The sequence below is a fragment of the Babylonia areolata genome, chromosome 19 (genome assembly GCF_041734735.1).
Source record: "Babylonia areolata isolate BAREFJ2019XMU chromosome 19, ASM4173473v1, whole genome shotgun sequence".
Taxonomy (NCBI): domain Eukaryota; kingdom Metazoa; phylum Mollusca; class Gastropoda; order Neogastropoda; family Buccinidae; genus Babylonia; species Babylonia areolata.
In genome coordinates this window covers 38,799,795-38,820,142 of record NC_134894.1, presented here as the reverse complement: position 1 = coordinate 38,820,142, position 20,348 = coordinate 38,799,795, and the positions used below count along the sequence as shown (strand labels likewise).

At 37.6% G+C, this 20,348-nt stretch overlaps 1 protein-coding gene across 5 annotated transcripts in view; it reads right to left on the bottom strand.

Annotated features, from left to right (window-relative positions):
* Window positions 1-20,348, bottom strand: part of LOC143293686 (myoferlin-like) — a 106,741-nt gene that overhangs the window by 18,564 nt on the left and 67,829 nt on the right. For 2 of the 5 annotated variants that reach the window (XM_076604845.1, XM_076604844.1), the window contains exons 28-41: window positions 19,536-19,553; window positions 15,852-16,007; window positions 14,952-15,009; window positions 14,333-14,410; window positions 13,495-13,676; window positions 12,757-12,906; window positions 12,199-12,297; window positions 11,561-11,722; window positions 10,607-10,766; window positions 9,862-9,935; window positions 6,729-6,818; window positions 1,406-1,516; window positions 933-1,058; window positions 382-537 (exon numbers count right to left, since the gene is read on the bottom strand). In XM_076604845.1, coding sequence (XP_076460960.1) covers window positions 382-537; window positions 933-1,058; window positions 1,406-1,516; window positions 6,729-6,818; window positions 9,862-9,935; window positions 10,607-10,766; window positions 11,561-11,722; window positions 12,199-12,297; window positions 12,757-12,906; window positions 13,495-13,676; window positions 14,333-14,410; window positions 14,952-15,009; window positions 15,852-16,007; window positions 19,536-19,553 — 1,620 coding nt within the window. Of the gene's footprint in view, window positions 1-381; window positions 538-932; window positions 1,059-1,405; window positions 1,517-5,599; window positions 5,648-6,728; window positions 6,819-9,861; window positions 9,936-10,606; window positions 10,767-11,560; window positions 11,723-12,198; window positions 12,298-12,756; window positions 12,907-13,494; window positions 13,677-14,332; window positions 14,411-14,951; window positions 15,010-15,851; window positions 16,008-19,535; window positions 19,554-20,348 lie in introns of all 5 variants that reach the window. The other 3 variants (XM_076604847.1, XM_076604848.1, XM_076604846.1) reach the window with 3 other exon arrangements.

Here is a 20,348-nt window from a genome sequence, read left to right as displayed (position 1 = left end):
CACACTGGAAAGGAAATATCTTAATGAAACAAGTTTCAAATAGCCATTCATATTCAGAAGTTTGCTCCACCTTTTATTACATCAAATAAATGAATATATATATATAAGTATAAAACAGAATCCCAAAACAATAACTGGTCTCAAAGATATGATGAAAAATGAAAGATGACTGCTGAGTCTGTAAAACTTACAAATGGAAAAGAAAACTGTTGGTTGTAAAATGAGACTCACTTCTGATAATAAAAAAAAAAGTATCCAGCCTTTCATAACACATGTTTGTCTTTAGTGACTGTCTTAACTGGAAAATGCTGGTATCAAAGACTTTTTTTTCATTAACCATGGTCACAAATATATGATTGAATGGCAAGGATAAAACATTACCAGGCCGCTGGGGTCATTGGGCTGGAGGTCTGTAGCCTTCACCACATAGACGCGGACCATGCATTCCTCTGGGGTGGAGTTAGGCAGGTCAGAGAGCGTACGGGGTGGAAGAGGTTCGTTGGGGTCAGGGGGCAGTGGATAAACACGGAATGTGCCCTGCAGAAAGGAATAACCATGTGCAACTTACTGAAGAAAAAACAACTCCGATTTATTTCAGCATGGGTAAGTGTGTGTGTGCGTGTACGCGCGCGCCTGTGTGTGCATATTTTATTACGCATTTTATGACAATAATTTTCAGATAGCAAACTATCTGAAAAACAAAAACAAAGATGAGAAAGCAAGATTAAGTCTGTGCATTGAGCACTTCAAGAAGATTAAAGGACCAAAAAAATATATGAATAGAGAAACAGTCACTGCATATGACTGTGACCAGGCTCAAACAAACAAACAAATAACGGAATAAGAAACAGACACTGCACATGAATGTAACCAGGCTAAAAGCCACATCAATCAGTCATCCAAGTCCAGACTGTTCACAGCACAAAGTTTACCTTGAGTTCTCCCACCACGTTGCCATCCTCTTCATCATCATCCTTGCCACGACTCAGCTGGAAGGTGTGACAGAAGTCACTGAACGCTGCAAAGGTCTCTGCTTTCTCCAGCTCTGTTTGATACAGCTGCACAAACACATCAACATGAATCCAGGCAAGTGTCAAAATTTGTTAACCAATGAACTTTATACATGCACACACAGATACAGACACACACAGTGGCATAAATCCTCCATTACAGACCAAATAACAGTCTGTTTTGGCATGGTATTCCATTCAGGCTCACTTCACCCAGGTGAAAATAAGAAACCTAACTTCGGTTGGGAAGGGTTGAAATGGCGGAAAGAGACAACTAAGACCTACCTTCCTATGTCAAGTGGATAAAAATTCACTTCCCTGATGGCTGCTAAAGGCTGTAGGATCTTTCACCTACTTAATCAAAGGATAGCAGACTCAGGAAAAGGTCTGGGTACCTTGATCTTGTAGTAGCCAGTTTCCATGTATTTCTTGCATTTGTTGGTTTCCCCCAAGGAAGCGTAGTACTTGGACCACCAGTCCAGCTCCTCCATAGTGAGGTCTGACTTCTGCAAAAAAATGGAGATTGTAAGCATATGCCTTATAAACCTTACAACCACCATGAAGCATTTCCATTCTATGGATTACCTTAAGAATGCAATAAATTAAAACATAGCATACATTAATAATGCAATAAATGACAATTATTTTTGTTTAACCTTAATAATGCAATAAATGGCAAAGATTTTACCTTAACAATGCATTGAATACAAAGAACACTGTGTTTAAAGAAACCCTAACATAAGGGACTCTTTATAATAATCCTAAACACTAGTCCGGCAATGTATCTTTTTTCAATGCAATGGTAATTAATTCCAATTTTAGCAAATAAACCCATAATTATAATCAAATGTGCTGTTAAAACATCAACATCTAAATCAGTCAATGGTTGATCATGGATCATCTCAAACATCAAATCATTTTCAAAGATTTCATATAATTACATAAAAATAAGTGAAAGTGGTATTAATCAAATATTGGACTGTTTCTGTACTTTTATTTAGGTTTCACTATTTCAGGCAAGTCAAAAAGACATAATGAATAATCAAATAAACTATTTCAGGCAAGTCAAAAAGACATAATGAATAATCAAATAAACAACAAAACAGAAAACAAGGAGGATTGTCAGATCAGATGGCCTATGGGAGACAATTCTGACATAACTCATGCTCATCAGTATGAAACCTTTGACACTTCCTAAACAACTTAAATCACAGCTTACTGGCCATTAACTTAAAAGCAAATTACAACTATTGGAGGTGTAACACAAGTTCAGTAGCCAAATATTCAATATAGAACATTTAACAACACCAGTCTTTATACAGTTAAAACAACATCAATCTTTATATGGTTGAAACCAAAAAACACCAAATAATTGATCAAATCATGAACTAAAACATTGGCAAAGTGTCAGTCAACCTTACCATCAATTTGCCACAAGGTAATGCCTATAAATTTTAGCATTCCACCACAAGATAATACAACAGATTATGCTGATTACTAATGATGGTTAATTAAAAAAGATTAAAAAGGGGGTGGGTGGAGGGAAACTGCAGATTATTTGTCACTTTCTCTCTCACGCAACTCCTCAGAGTGCAAATGGGAAAAAAAAAAAAATGCTTTTGCTGTTGGTTTTCAGACAAAGACATACTGATCCTTTTTTGTTGCTGCTAATTGGTTTGTCCAAAACTATGACAGTAATCAATGTTCATTCAACCAGTGCCAACATAGTATGCTGCCATCATGTGTAAATAGCTATTCATACTAAGGTAAAATTTTTAAAATCTGATACCATCCACAACAGAATAAGCTAAATATTACATTTCAATGATCGTAAATCCCCGTACAGAGATATCAACGCAAAAATACAACATTCACTAATCTACAGGAAGAATGATAATAAAACAGGATCAAACTTGAAGTGAAAATACAATCTCATTCAAATGAACACTGGAATATATTGCATGCTGTGCATGCCAGAAAAACCATTTACAAAATCAAACAACTCAAACACACAACAAATAACGATACATCAAATCATGAAAACCATTCTAAACTCATATGCAGTAACTACACTCAGAATGCAACTAATAACTCAAGTTGCTCTAATAAAGCAACAACAACTAAAAACCCCTGGTTTGTTGACTGATTAAAAAAAAGCCAAAGAACAAAACAAACAAACAGCAACCCACAAATTCAGCAAAATATGTGTTGAATATATCTGAGTCAAAGCTAATAAATGCACTCAGAAATGAAACCTCTGATCTAAACATAATAAAAACCCACACACATGCAGACTTTGTAAACATGTATTTGAATATGCAAGTACTCAAATAAAGATTTTTAACCCTAACAATGGAGTTGAATAACATATTTACCATGTTGAACTGGTTCATCAGCTAGCCAGGCAAGGCTTTCCCACTCTTAACACACAATACATATCCACCAAAGTGTAACAAAGAATACACATGGTCAGGAATAGCCCTGAAACTGATGTCAACCCTTGGGGACAATGGGTAGACTCACAAGAGATATGGTCAGCAAATCTATCAAGAATAATTTCTGATAAATTTTGTTGTTACTTACACATGCTTAAAAATATCTGCTGATGCAGGCTGTACACCAAATGTGTAGTGTCAGTCCAATAGGAATATGTGACAAGGTCGGAAGCATTACAAGTCGTCACAGGAGACCTGCTAGAATGAGAAGTCTCCACTCTGCACTGTCAGACTGAAGCTGAATGAATGAAGACCTAGGGCCATTATTGCTACCCTCCTATTCTCATCCCCCCCCCCCAAAAAAAAAAATCTTTCAAACTTAAGTTCACAGTTCCTGCGTTTAGAAACTGATTTTTAAAGTATTAATCTACAGTACATTATTCAATGACGACCACCAGATGGCAACTTTTTCTTGTTCTGATTCAATTCCATGGAAAAGGGGAAAGGGGTATAACGTTAGTAATTACAATTACAGACATAAACTGCACAAAACATAGAAAAGCCTTAGCTTGCCAGATAATGTGCCAGTGAGACACAATTCAGTACAAGTAATTAAACATCCGCAGTATAAAGATGAATAAATTAATATAAAAAATAAATAAATAAAACATAAAAAATGTAAAATAAATGTGTAAAAAAAAAAAGTGTCAATCTATCACCCTACTTCCCACACTACTCATTGCTTTGTGGGTCAGGTCCTTAATAAAGGACAAAGAGAAAAGAAAAAGAAAGAAAGAACAACCCACTGCCAACATTCTGGCAGCTATGCCCAAGAAAATACAGACAAACCTTGGGCTCCGGCTTACTGCCTATTGTGATCAGCTCAAACTGGGGCAGTTTGAGTTTCACTTTCAACAGTGAGGAGGATGGCTGGAGTGTGAAGAAAGTGAACACAGGCACATCAAGTTCAGTCCTCTCAAATGGCATAATACCAAAGTGTTTAAATAATGTTTACAGTATAGAAACCGTCTCTTGTTAGTTATTTGTTCTTAAGGCACTAAACACCTCTTTGGCCTGTAGTTCTCTTCTCTAATACTCCCCACCCCCAACCCCCAAACTAGTAAAGACAGCCTAAAGTATAAAGGTTGTATTACCTACTCAAACGTTTTGATTCTTAACAAAAATGTATGCTGAATTTCAGCTGACGTATTGTGTAACCTGTCTCTAAAATTTCTGCTCACTGATCCAATGAACACCAAGCTTAGTTCAGTCCACATCAATATAAAACCTTTCTGGAAATCCCCACAAGAAAGGTGATGCACAATGGTAACACTTTAGTGTTCAAACTATTTCAAAAGTTTTCAATTTTTTCATTAAACACAAACATTTTACAGGTGGGATAAAGGTCACTCGCATTGCTTAAACACATGAATCACTTTTTGTGAAAGTGAGCTATAGTTGCCCTTAGTTCCTGCCCTGCTCTCATGATGATCCCGGTTTTCATTTTGCACACCACTTCCATGCCTGCAGTGAACTTGTGTTCAGACATCCAGTGTCAGCAGACTCTTAGCAGTGTTTTAAAGAAGGAAAAAAGGGGATGGTCTTCATGCTGTGGGGGGTGGTAATCTGTTTGGTCCTATGACTCGCTTCTGTTGTTGGTGGAACAGACTGCCATAGACTGAGCTTGGGTGTGGCTGAGTATAAAAGGCGTAGAGACATTGATGTGAAAATCAGGCACAAGCAAAAACTAGGCATGACCATTACATGCATGTTCTATGTATGTACTTCTTGAAGTGACATTTTTGTATGTTTTTTTCAATATGCTCCAAGTCATATATAGCTTAAAAACACATGATGTATATGCACACGCATGTTCTTTCAGGATGCTCCATGCTATAATAGTTTGAAAACATAATGGTGAATATACACATGCATGTTCATTCAACATGCTCAATGTTATAAATACAGTTTCAAAACATGATTATGTACACATGCATTTAAGATGCTTCACATTTTCAAAACATATGACGTATATGTACAAGTTACAGCAGAAGACAGAACACACAATTCTATACAGTTACCTTATTTGATGTATATCAATAAATATAAAGGTGATTATAGCTTATATACAGCATATATAATACAGACAATTACCGTGTCTTTTGAGAATCGGAGCAATTTAAAAGGTCTGACAGCCAACCACTTGAAAGACAAAGCATATGATTTACATTCATGTATCAGCTTACAAGCTGCGCTCTGGTCATAACAGATTTATCAATGAAACCAAGCCTACAAGAAAACAACAGTAAAAACAGGATGGAAAGGCTTTACTGGAAATTAACAAAATGACTGAAAAGCTTGATAGACAAAAAAAACTAAAAGGTTGGACAGATTTAAGAATGCAAAACTCAACAAACAGAAAACGAACAGGATCAGAACAGAATGTTAAAAAAAATAGACAGGTGGGTACACAAGAGTGTCTGCTTTAAAAAAAAAAAAAGCAAAAAAAAAAAAAAAAAAGCAGCGTACATGAGTATACATGTTAAGCGGAGTCCAAATAACCCGATGAAAGACAGCCTTGTTTGATACCATCTGCCCAGGTGGAGGGTATTCTCTACCATCCCCATGAGTCAAATCGCCCAGCAGAATGGCCAGCTCCCAACCCCAACATTTTGCCATGTAGCCAGTCTACAGTGAAACCTGCTGGCAGCAATCCTGTACCTATTTTCACAATCTTCTCCAGTGACTGCTTTATTTCTATATTTTTTGGAATCATTTTAAAAGCTATGTTCACACTTGTCCAGGTGTTTTGTTGTTGTTGTTTTTTTGTTAACCATTTCTCTGGACTGATATTTTCTTTTCAAATGTTTTGTCAATTTCCATTTCTTTTATGTCTAATTAAATAAAAATCAATGTGTCTTTTTAATTAAAAAAAAAATTCCAGTAGTTGTTTAGACATACCAAAATCTTCTAGATTCATTGTAGTTGTCATTTCTGGTAAACAAAAACAAAACCAAAAAAAAGTTGCAAAAAGAATTTCTATCTCAAACAGTAAACAACCAACATCAAATAACAGAACGGAACAACAACAAAATCTAAATCATCAATGGCAGGTATGGTTTTGTGACAACTTGAAGTCATACCTCTGTCTATTTTTGCCACAAGCTTAGAGTTCAAGACGTTTGCTGACAACAGGTTCCACTATGCTTATGGTACCACCTGGCCCCATCCCACCCCTTGTGCTGTTGCCTCAGTGGCATGAACTTGGAGAAGAAAGGAAAACCTTGGGGCGTTCAATGCCCATCAAATGAGCAGGAAGCTTGAGGGTGTCCTGGGCCGTTTTCACAACTGCCCGTTTCCAGGAATCACTTCTCTATGGCACATACATTGTCATCTGTCAGTCGACTTTGTCCATCTTTGAAGCATCTGTCATCTGTCAGTCGAACTATGTTCATCCAAGGGCATCTTTTTCATTCTATGGGCATTTTTTTCTATGGGCATTTTTTTCTATGGCACATACATTGTAATCTGTCAGTCAGACTTTGTTCATTCTGTTGGCGTGTTTTTCTGTCTATGGTATATACACTGTAATCTGTCAAGACTTTAATTTTATAGGTATTTAAATTCTCTCTATGGCACGCAGTGTTCTGTCAGTCGGACTTACTTCATTCCAAACGCATCTTTCTCTCTACGCTCATACATTGTAATCTGTCAGTCGGACTTTGTCCATTCTACAGGCACATTTTCCTCTCTATGGCACACACATTTGTCAGTCAGACTTCATTTTATAGGGTTTTTTTTCGCTCTATGGCACATACATTGTAACCTGTTAGTCAGACTTTTCATCGTAAAAGAATCTTTTTCTCTCTATTGCACATATATTGTAATCTCTGAGTCGGATTTTGTTCATTCTATGGCATCTTTTACACTCATTGGCACACTTGTAATATGTCAGTCAGACTTTGTTCATTCTAAACAAATCTTTTTCTCTCCCTGGCACATACACTGTTGTAATCTAATCTGTCAGTTGCACTTGGTTTGTCCTGTATGCATCTTTTTTTTTTTTTTTTAATCTATGACTCATACATTATAATCTGTCAGTCCAACTTTCTTCATTCTAAACCCATATTTTTTTCTCCTCTCTGTGGAACATACTCTGCAATCTGTCAGATTTTATTCATTTTAAACACATTTTATTCTCTCTGTGAAACGTACCTTGCAATATGTCGGTTGTATCCACTCTAAAGACATCTTTTTTCATTGGTAGAGTGAACATTTCAAGCAGTATTTTACTCTGCATATAAAATAATGACACACTGTCACACTTTATTAACTCACTCCGGACGAATAGTTTTCTCCCTTGCTTTTCTGTACAGATGACCCATTTGTTAGGGTTAAGAAAAAAATCACAAAAAATACAAAACATAAAGTAACTGAATGAAACTCACTGTACTTGACCCACTGACCCCTCTCCTTATGTTGTGTGAACTCCCACCCCCTCCCTCTTCACTGTTCTCAGAAGCTGAGTCACTATCAGTACCTTCTTGCTGGTAGCTTTCTTCACTGCAGATACTTTATTCAATGTCTTCATCATCCTCGTCGATATCGAAACCTTCAGTTTGAAGCATTTCAATCACTTCAGCAGAGGTAAAAGCCACTGTCATGATCTAGTTTGCTCCAAAAATTTCCACTTGTATCGCCTATGATGCCATTTTCGATACGTATGCAGATTCGCTTGTCATGTGGGGTTCTGAACTCGCTGGCTTGCTGTGGAGTGTGTTGTTAAGAATCTCATGAAGAAACTTTCCATTCAACACGTTCGCAATGCCCGGTGTAGCTGCGATTGTTATGCTACCCCATGAGGAAAACGTAGAAAATTTTTTAATTGTCGAAACCACTACAGCGTTCCATCATCCAGAACGCTACCATACGTCCGGAACGCTATAGCGTTCCATCGGCCGGAGTGAGTTAATTGGAAAGAGAGGATTGCAGTCAAGGAGTGAAAGAAGAATAAACACACGAAAGGATACTATACAGCATTTGGGATGATAACACAAGGAGGTTTCTTGCACCGTACTCCTCTTCTCATCACAAATGATGAGTTTTGTACTCTTTTGTACTTTTACAAAAGCTTTATCAGCATAAAGCATAGTGAGAAAGCGTAAGAACCCTATTCTTTTTGGACTGATATTCACTGTTTTCCCCCTGAATTCACAAATTTTCTCCAAAGCTTTGACGCCCCGACCTACTTCAATAATGGGTGCAATTTTTTTCTGAGTTTGTTTCATACACTATGGGAAATGCTGTGATGAAACACAGTGCAATATTGAGTGAAACAGTACAATCAAAACAAAGACAAGAACATCAAACACAGCATGCTGGAAGTGCTGTCAACTTAATACACAACGTACATATCCACTGCTATCATTTGTAAAATACTGATCTCTAACTTTTCTGCCACTCTGATTATTCAGCTGTGACTTACGTTATTCTTTTTCCCAATTAAAAAAAAATCAGCAAACAAAAACTGACAACTGCAGCACAAATACCACAAAACACTAAAACCCTGGCAACGCAGTCTTCACTCCTATTTTAGTGGTTGTGATGCTATCAGTCAGTGACAAATATTCATAAACAATTGGGTAAAGAACTTCTCCTAATAAAATACAGTGCAAAACAGCAGCTCTTTAGCATACAGGAAAAAAGTACATCATGAAAACATATACAGTACTGAAGAGACTTGTGAGACTTTATTTATGTATATGCAGTTCTTAATAAAAAGCCAGTTGCAGCTTTTAAAATAAATATATACCATTCAAATCAAATTCAGATCTATGCCTTCAAAGGTTCTTTTCGACACCAGTCACTACTACTTTGATTTCAAAACAAAGGACTGCCACACATTTCCTGTTTATGACATGGGAAGAAAACATTTGGCAGCATTCTCTCTGCCATGTTTATTGAACTGTATTAAGATTAATACATCTTACTTCAGTTTAATTTCTGTGCTTAAAGTGTTGGTTATCTCTGCCAGTGATATGATACTGCAATCAACTACATCTATGAACTATCAGTTAGAATAATGAGTGAATTTCTTGTCAATACATTTCTATTAGTAACCATGCTGTAAAATGACATTTCCATAAGTAATCATGCTTTCAAACGACATATTTCCATTAGTAACCAGTCTCTGTAAAAGACCACAACCACTCTTGTTAATGATACACATTTATTAGTAACCACTATCTGTTACATATGTATTAGAAACTGTCAGACCTGTTAGTACAAAGATACTACAGAACATTCAAATGCAGGTTAGCGTCTGGCACACAGTGTAATCAGACTAGCTGTACTGACTGCAGCTGCAAGTCTAAAACTAGCCATCAAACACAACAGGGTGGCTAACCGAAATCTACCTTGGGTTTCTTCTGCTCAACTGGCATATCGATGACATGTTCCCCACCTCCCGGAGGTCCGTTGCCCACACCACCTGTTAGAGCAAATTTAATGATAACAATCATAAAAATAATAATTAACAATAATAATGAATCATTCTTACATAGCACATAATCTTGCATACCCCTCATCAGTACACCAATCAGTGTGGTCCACACTGAAAAAATGGTGAAGAAGTAAGTATTACAAAACCAACAAAATAAGAAAAGACTCAAAGCAGAACAGCCAGTGTCCCAAAGCTGTTACAATCTTTTGCAAATGGTATCTTATATTTTCAACTAAACAAAGATCTTTAAGTGTAGGTCAGTTTTAAAGAAATGTACCCTCTGCATATTCTTGCAATGTTTAACACCCAGCAGCCTATATTAGTTAAAGTCCATCAATCCAGAGTAAAGATCTATCTTTCTCTCTCTGTCTCTCTCTTTCTCACACGCACACAAAAAAACACACATACACAAATCCAACCAATCAAAGACTGGCCTAGAACGATCCCAAACAGACAAAAAGAAAAAAAACACTGCTGAAACACTTTCACAGTGGCTAACGTATTTGCTGAAACAGATTATGCATGTTAACAATCCATACATTAATGGCAATGCAGAACAAACTTGTAACCCAAACTTTACACACATAAGATGTTTTTCAATGGGAAGCAAAAAAAAACACACAAAAAAACACCAGATTCAAGGTGTTGTTTGATTTTACCCTGTGCATCTGGATCCTCCAACTCTGCCAAGGGATCACACCGGTAGTCTTCCATGGACCTCAGGATGTTGATGCCCACGGTGGGCTTGCGCCCAAAGTTGCGATGGTCGTGGACGCTGATGTTCATGGGAGGCATGTAGAGCTCCTCTTTGGGCAGCATCTGTGTACATCGCATGACTCAAACTGTCAAAAGGATCAAGATTTTAGGCATGGCCTGTTTTTCCAAATCTGTCCTTGCTAATCTATAGCCATTACAAATACCGCACACATATATGAAGGAAGAGGAAGAACAGAGAGAGAGAGGAAGATATAGACAGAGAGAGACAGAAACAGAGAGACTGATATATGTTATCAGTATAGAACTACCATAAAAGCATAGAAGAATGAAAAGGCTGTGGAATCTCTTAACATGGGACTTCAAAACTATAAAGAATAGATATATACATGAGTGGTAAGGAACATATGCTTATCATCCATTTCAAACTCAATGGGGACGTCCTCATTATGTATAATTTAACTATCAGTCTGAATCTGACAAGGCTGGGAATTCAATTAACTGAACACATCAACATATATGTATACGCAAACACAAATACACCTTTTTTCTCATCTTACAATCAAGTTTACCCAGAAGGTGTTAAACTAATGAACAGTTGAAGAAGTGAAAACACCCACACCTTCCCAATGATAAACCAAAAAAATGAAAGAACACATGAATAAGCCAGTACTTACACTTACACCCAGACACTGTGCTAATTCAAATGAACACACACACACACACACACACACACACACACACATTCATTCACACACGAATACATGCATGCTCACTCGCGCGCACACACACACACACACACACACACGCAAACACCAACACATGCAAACGCACACTGCACACACACACACACACACACATTCCTCTTATCCACCACCAGTCAACCAGCCATGTCTCACCACATCGAAGAAGAGGACGGGGTTGTCAAAGTTGGGGTTCTTCTTTGTGTCCTTGATGATGGAGGAGGTCTGGATGTGACCTCCGCATTCAAACTGAATGCTGGGAGATGACACACTGGACAGCTGGTACTTCTTCATGTTGCGCACACCCCAGCACAACACCTGAACACATGCAGAGGTGACAGGGTCATGGTGGGTTTTTTTCTTCAGTACATGTGCTGGAATGTGTTTGATGAATCTGTATTGACTGAAAACTGCCAAAAGCAAGGCTTTTTTGTGTGTGTACACCAAAACCATGATAATGTCCTTCTAAGAAATCATCCAAACACCAAAATAATGTTCTGGTAATGTATTAGTCACAACCACCAGCATGCCACTTCAGCAGCAGCACTGCTAACAGATCCACTGCTACATTAATTGTACAATTTTCCATAAAAAATATCAAGGCAGTACCTGTGAAAGCCTGTTTTTATTGTTCATTTGTTTCTTTTTTTCTGGGTAAAATGTTATCTACAGCTGTAACATCCTGAACTTTCAACAATTTTAAATTTTTTCCAAACAATATGTCAAGGCAGTGATACCACAATTAGCAATGAGACATATCAATTAAGCACAGTAATAACTGTCATGTTTCTGACCTCGATCCCTGTACGCTGCATGACGGGGCGGATTCCGTTGGGTACCAGGTACAGGTTACCTTTCTTGGGAGGCTTGAACGGCAACTCCTTGCCTGTCAGCTGAACACACACACACACAAAGACATACAACATGAACCAGGTGTACATATCTGGGATAATACTGTTGTGAGTAAACTACACCAGTTACTATGTCGTGCCATTCTTTGTGATTCTTCTTGTTCATAATTTCTCTTTTTTTTTCACACAAAACCTATAAAACTTATAATTATGCATCACAATAAAACAACACATTTAAGCAGCAATATGTTTACCAATGAGCAAACTCATATGTTTCCATATTTTCACACACACAGCTTGAATAAAATTTGAATGCAATGGAAAGTTGTCAATGGAAAGTTTAAAAACAACTACTAAAAAAATGTTTTTTTAAATCTTGAAACATTAAACTGAACATTATTATGACTACCACATACCTCAGTTTGAAAACAGTGCTCCAGCACTAAAATACAACCATGCTTACTACTGCAGTCTGAGGGGGAGTAAGAGAAAAGTACCCACCCTGAAGAGTTCAAAGGCAGCCAGGAGCTCCCCACCAGACTTTCCTGAGCGTGTGACCTCATACCACTGAAGTACAGGAGTGCGGGCATCTGCCGGGTCCAGTTTCACCATTGGCTGCGCCTTTGTACGACCCAGGAACTCTGCTTTGCCCTGATGATTCACAGAACAAATACGTTCCATTGTGACTGTGGTTTCTATCATGTATGATCTGATTAAGTTTCATTTTAACTGTGGCTTCTGTCATGCATGAATAGGTTAAGGTCCATTATAACTGTGGTTTCTATTATATGAATAGGTTAAGTTTCATTATAACTGTGCTTCTGTCATGCATGAATAAGTTAAGTTTCACAATAACTGTGGCTTCTATCATGCATCAAAAGGTTAAATTTCATGTTAACTGGTTTCTACCATGCATGAATAAGTCAAGTTACAGATTAACTGTGGCTTCTATAGGCATGATTAGGGTAAGTTTCCTACTAACTGTGGCTTCAATGATACATGAATAGGTTATAAGTGAACAGCCATGTCTTTTTTATAATTTTATTTCATGAATGATTTAGGAAATAAAAGCAAAGTACCCACAAAAAGAAGCAACAGTTGAAAAAATTGTCGTTTATGTTCATTGTATAATAAGGACAAATACCATACGTTGCCATCAACACAATCTAAAGGTCAGAATATGTTGGACTTCTCCAACAAACGAACAGAACAAGACAAACAAACAGGTCAAACACTCACAAACGTGTCATGATCGAAGAGCTCAATGTAGACAACAGGTGGGTTCCTCTCCAGGTTCCTGGGGTCACCGTGGATCTCAATCTCCCCAAAGATGAGGGTCTGATCCCAGGTGGGACACAGTGTCTTGGGCACCTTTTCCGTCACCATGCTCTGAGTCAGGAAACACACCTGGGCGAAGGGATCTGTGCAACAACACCCACAGCACACATTACTCTGGTTGTAAATAAAACACACCTGGGTGAAGGGACCTGTGTAACCACCACCACCAATACACATTACTATGGTCAGAAAACACACCTGGGTGAAGGAATCTGTGTGACAACATCCCCCAGTACACATTACTCTGGTCAGGAAACACACCTGGGTGAAGGGATCTGTGTAACCACCACTCCCAACACATTACTGCGTTCAGAAAACAAACCTGGGTGAAGGGATCTGTGCAACAACCACCCCCAACACACATTACTCTGGTCAGAAAACAAACCTGGGTGAAGGGATCTGTGCAACAACAACCCCAAACACACATTACTCTGGGCCTCCATGGATTAACATGGAGTCGGAAGCCTCTGTGGAATAAAATGGAGTCAGAATGAACACTTACCTGTGCTGATTGGCTTAACCCTCACACATTGACTGACATACTTCTCATTACTGTCATGTGCATTGTATTTCAACTATTCTTTTGGTATTTGCTTTACTGATGAACATAAAGCAAGATCTATACCAAACCAGTTCAAGAATAACTGTCTGCAAATCTGTTCTCACTGTGGTGGCTTGATCATGTAAACAAAACCATGACCAGAAAAAAACAAAAAAAACATCAGCAATAGCATCCTACCTGAGAGTCCAGTGTCATCTGCAGCCAACAGATCTCTGGCCTGGTAGATGTAGGCCCTCAGCTGGTACTTCACAGGGGCTGTCACACCAAAAACACGTTGTCATCATCATCATCATAATCTCCATTGCGGTTACCACAAACGCCATGATCATCACTGCTTCCTTTGTATCATGCCTGCATTCATGTATGTGTATGCACACGTGTGTGTATGTTTGTTTGCTTCCATGTACTGTGTTTGCGTGTGTGCACACACATTTGTGTGTGCGTTTGTCTCTGTCTTTTAATTTGACTGCTGTGCAGAGCGTTTTTACTTGTAACAATGCTTCTGCCAGAATTAAAAGGTCTCTGTCAAAATAAGATACAGTTAGTAAATGAACTGATTCTTGTTGATGGAATCAACCCTACATACAGAGATTTATTGATTTTTATATTGGAGATTTAAAGATTCAAAGAAAATGAATTCCGTTTTAATTTATAGAAGACTTTTCTCCCAAGAAAAACAATGGCTTTGTTCTGAAGAGCACTACCAGAAAATCAGCACCCATAAAATCACTTTTACTTCAGCAAGTTATAGGATATATTTCATTGTAAGCTTGCAGATGTATCAATTCACACATACCATCAAAAGAAAGGAACATCCTGGGAGCTGTCATGGCTGCGCTGACCTTCTCATCTGACTGCACAATACAAAACTTCAATGCCAAGATTATGACTACAACATTCCCATGATATTCTTTTCTCCAAAAAAGCAAATGTCAAAGTAGAATAAAAATGACACCAATGTTATAGTTTATACCACACATGCAAACACACGCACGCGCGCGCGCGCGCACACACACACACACACACACACACACCAGACTTATTACAATACTTGATTTTGTTTTCACAAATAAGCCAAAAAAAACTTTCACACATTCCTTACAAAATTGTTCTTGAAAACAAACATCTTGAGTGGTTAACCACATCCATCTGAACTTCCATTAATTGTCATAATGGGCAAGAATAGAGTTCAAAATAAGGTGAGGAAGGAGGGACTGCAGCAGATAACATTTGTATTTTCAAGAATGGGGATTGGGAGAAGGGGGTGCCCACTTTATGACAGAGCTGGACAAAAAAGACAACACAAGAAACAAGTGATGTGTGAGTAGCACTGGAGAAGAACAGGAGATAAACGTTGTTCCACTCCATCTTTCAGTCATTCAATAAATCATCCACAGAAATTCTGAACACAGCAAATCAACTGCAGAAAGAACAACTGCAGTGAAAGAAGGGACTGGTGAAGAAAAGACAGATGGGAGAGAAATCAAGTCACATCCCCCCCCCCCCCACCCAACCCACCCCCCAATAATTATTCTTTTTCTTCTCTCAATTTTTTCCCTTTCCTTTTTAAGAAGGGCTGGTCAAGAAAAGACAGACAAGAGAAAATAGGTATCTTTTTTTTTTTTTTTTTGCCATTATTTTTCTTTTTTCTTCTTTTTCTTTTAAAGTATGTGGTCATCCACATTGGTTAGGTTACCTCCTGTGTCAGACTGAAGAAACAGCTTGCACCTGGGTCCTCAGCGATCATTTTGCGATGCCAACGTCGGCGACGTACCAGATCTGTTGTGCGTTCAATGGCATGGAACTTCAGATTGAAGAGGGGAGCATACTCCCATCCCTCTGACATCTTTTCCTGTCAAGATACACACAGCTGTGAGTGAATGGAAAGTACCAAGTAACACGTAACACAATGAATGAATGAACCTTTTATGTAACTGTCTTTTCACCATAATGATATCAGATGAGACTAAGTAATAATTGTACATAATGCTGTCATGTTAATTGCTTCTACAGAATTTATCTCATTAACTTAAAAGTACAAACTGTTCAGAATGCTTTCAGTGATTTATCACATACAATTATGCCATTTCTCAGATTCCAAGTAAATGGGGTTCTTGCAACAGAATATAAGAAGAAAGTACAATTCTCAAACTCACAAATAAGTTTCTGAAAGTCAGAGAAAAAGCAACAGCATTATACTGTTTTGTTTAGTATACTGTGTCCATTTTTAAGCCAACGTAACTTAGGTACAATTTTGTGGGGCTATGATTCTTAAAAAAGAAAAAAGAGCTAGCATCAGAGACATGTAAAGTCAGCTTGTTCTTACTTACTGCAAAAATAAAACACTGAGCAAGAGAGAGAAAAAGGCGGGGTGTGGGTGGGGGGTGGGGAGAAGACAGAGACAGACAGAGAAAAACACACAGAGAATTCACATCTTACACACACACACACACACACACACACACACACACACACACCACTTTTGTGCATGTACATGCACAGGCTGACAGGAAAAAACAAGCCTGTTAAAGAACACACATGCCCACTCACACTCGTTCACTCTCTGTGTATGACAATACAACCTACAATCAACATAAAGACTTTAAACACTAGTACTTAGAAGTTATGTTATTTCAGTTTTTAAATGGACCAACAAATAACACAAAAAAGAATAATCTATTTGATTTTTGACTCACTTGTGTAAACAAAGTGAGTCTATGTTTTAACCCAGTGTTCGTGTGTGTGTGTGTGTGTGTGTGTGTGTGTGTGTGTGTCCGTGGTAAACTTTGACATTTTCTCTACGAATACTTTGTCAGTTGACACCAAATTAGGCATAAAAATAGGAAAAATTCAGTTCTTTCCAGTCATCTTGTTTAAAACAATATTGCACCTCTGGGATGGGCCACAACAAAATAAAAAATGAAGCCTAATTATATGCAAACTGCATTTACTGTTATATTTATATTTTTTGTATTCTCTAAACTTGGCGCTTTGATCTGATATTCTGACACAACAACAAGAGCAGTCATTATTATCATTTTTTTGTTCAAACAGGAACTTCTTTTGCTAAGCATGGAAGTTTGATTTTATTTTGCAAACGTTTTGGTGCAGATAGTAAAAAAGGGAAATTACTCTGTAATTAATGCTAGGGGGCTTAATTTACTTTAAACTGATCTTTCTCATCTTAAACATTACATTTTGAAATTATACTCAATACATAAAAAGCTTGTGTGTTTTACTCTCAGTGTACAGGGCTTTCACTATGTTCATTCGCCCAAGTGGTCTTTTTCGGGAAATACTAAAATCAATACGACAAGTGGACTTTACAGATCTGTTGGCTGAGCCCTGAAGGTCATGGGCAAAAATCAATTGCGTACACATATTTATACGCATTCAAAGCGCGTGCTCATATTCTTCGCAAATGCAAATGACGCCATTTTGTTTCAAGTTGCTGACCTGCCCGTTCAATCCTATATTCAATGGACAATACACGATAACATGTGATGGAAAGTTGGAGAAGGAGACCGTTAAATATTTATTCAGAAAAAGATTTGTGAACGCCTCATCACTTACTGGATAATGCCCCAAACTGCCATAAAAATATCCACAGAATCAGTCGGAATTCACAGTTAAAAACTGTAAACCATGCTAGTTAATACCCTTGAACTGATCACGATGAAATGAAAAAATTTCCAGTCTTGACTTTTCTCAAAATGAAGTCCTTTTCACTTCTTACGACGTTTAGAAGTACTTGTACTTGGCTCTACATGTTATTAGTTTAACAAAATACTAAATTTTCACATCAACTTTAAAACTATAAAACTAGAATGAACATAAAAGAGAAATTGAATCGACCGTGTGGTACATTTCCGGTGGGTGTAACTAAACTTGTACATCTATCTAGAACCAGAGAAAACGGCTAAATGTTGTAGTGTGATTGCGGCGATAGCCACGTCTCCTTTACCGCGTACTTAAAAAGAATTTGTAATTGCCTGTAAAGATTTTTTGAATGCCCAAGATACACCAGAATAATATGATTTAAACAGTGTTCTCACTGCGAATACCTCAATTGATTTATCGCCCTTTAAAAAAGTATGTTCAAATGTTAAATTTTAGAACGTCAGTTAAGAAGCCACGATAATGTAATGGATAAGGCAGTTTCTTCTCACCCGAACACACGGGGTTCGAATCTGGTTAGGACTTTTTTTTTCTTTTTTCTTTTTTTTTTAAACACGAAGCTTTATAATAACAAATACAGAACACATTTTAACGACAAGATTTTTTTTTTTTTTTAAGTGTATCACAAGTGAGTCTTGAAGGCCTTGCCTCTCTTGTTCTTTGTGATCTGATGCTCATTTCATGATTCAGAAAATGCATCCACCTACAATGCTACTATCGGCAAGTCTAATGCTGCTGGAGTCCTAATCACAGAGTTTCAGAAAACAACATTTTTTCCACCCATGATGAAAAATAATAACTGTTCAACAAACAAACATTAATTGAGTGTAAGCAAACTGATCAATTAGTCCATGCTATGGCAGAACAGTTGATAAAATAATTGAATGAAACTTGTGGAATTAGCTGCTGGGACCATGCAGTTAATCAAAAAGAATGAGTCTTCAATCAAGATAACAGACTTGTAGCCATATGTCATGTAAATCTGAAAGTAATGATAGTACAAGCAGTCATCGGAGAATATACTCCAGGAAAGAGTAGCCTCAAAGGCAGTTCACATTCAGAAGACAGGAGATCACATATACTTGTGTGCACATTCAGCCAGCTTGGGGACTTCACACACTGTGACAAAACCAAAAATGTTTGAATAATGTGCTGGTGGAGTAACAACCTATAACAAGAGTGCCCAACCAAGGACCTGGGGTATTTCTTACCCCTAAACTGTACTTTGAATTAGTGGTATGGGTGGTTGACTTTCAGATGACACATCTGGCACAGCAGCTTAGCATTCAGTATGATCAGTAAAGAGCCAAACAGATGGTGTTCTGTTCAATAAGACTAACAATTGCTGAACACCACTGAAGTGATTCAGTTACAGTACAGGATCTTATCCAGAAGGTGCCCGTATGACTGCGAAGTGTGGACCGCTGGCAGTGCAACAGAATAAAATCTGGATGTTCCTGGGTATTCAGAAGTCAGAATGAGTACAGGAGAATAGTCACTGAAAAGGGGAGCAACCCCAAAGAGAAAATAATATGACAAGTTAAACAACCATTGGGGATATATTGAAAGCAAGAAGAGTTGTGTCAGTAAAGATCATCCTAATACAAACACAGTTCACACAAAACAAGTTACATGAAGTTCAACAGTTTATGCATGCTGAGCATTCCATGATCGACAGGATGGTCGGATATTCCCTGGTTACCTTCAGTGCAGCCGTAACCTTCATGGGACAATGAACAAGTGTGAGGAACTTGACAAGACAACATTGTTAATTGCATGGCTTCATTCATATCAAACTGTGTGTACTTACCTCCTTTTCAGCCATCTACAAAGAAGTGGCCCATAACAGTATTTGAATGGCTAAAACCTTTGCAAGCTAATTTCTTGCAAAATCTCTTTAATGTGTTGTATACTTGTAATTTACTTTCATGTGAAAACAATATACAAGCACAGTGAAGACAAATCTTACAGCCAGCACAGGTAAAAAAAAAAAAAAAAAAAAAAAAAAAAAAAAAGTCACCACCTCCTCCATATGAAATGACTGTAGATGAGTATCATGTCAACACATCAAGCTGCTCGCTTCATTTTACGCACAGCTTGGTTTGCTCTCTGATTTCAAGTTTCATTCACCAGTGTTCTAACTGTGCCTAAAAAACACAGTGCACTTTGTTCTTGGAGAATTTTCAGAATATATTATTTTTAATCTTGGATGTGCTATATATAGATGTACCTTATACACTGGAATGTTTGTTAAAAAATGGTGCTGTAACATAAACAAGTAAGTGGACATAATCATGTGTCTTCACTAAAACCCCAGACACTCAAATTCCTTTTGTCATGCATATGTATCTGGTACAATCATATGGTTTTACATCTGAATGTTATATTTTGTTTGGTGCAGGTTACAAGTGCTAAATGCTTTAGGTTCCTTCACCGCATACAATGATAATGGAGTGCAAAAGATATATCCAGGAAATAAGAATGAAATACAGCATATATCGCACATGAGAACCAC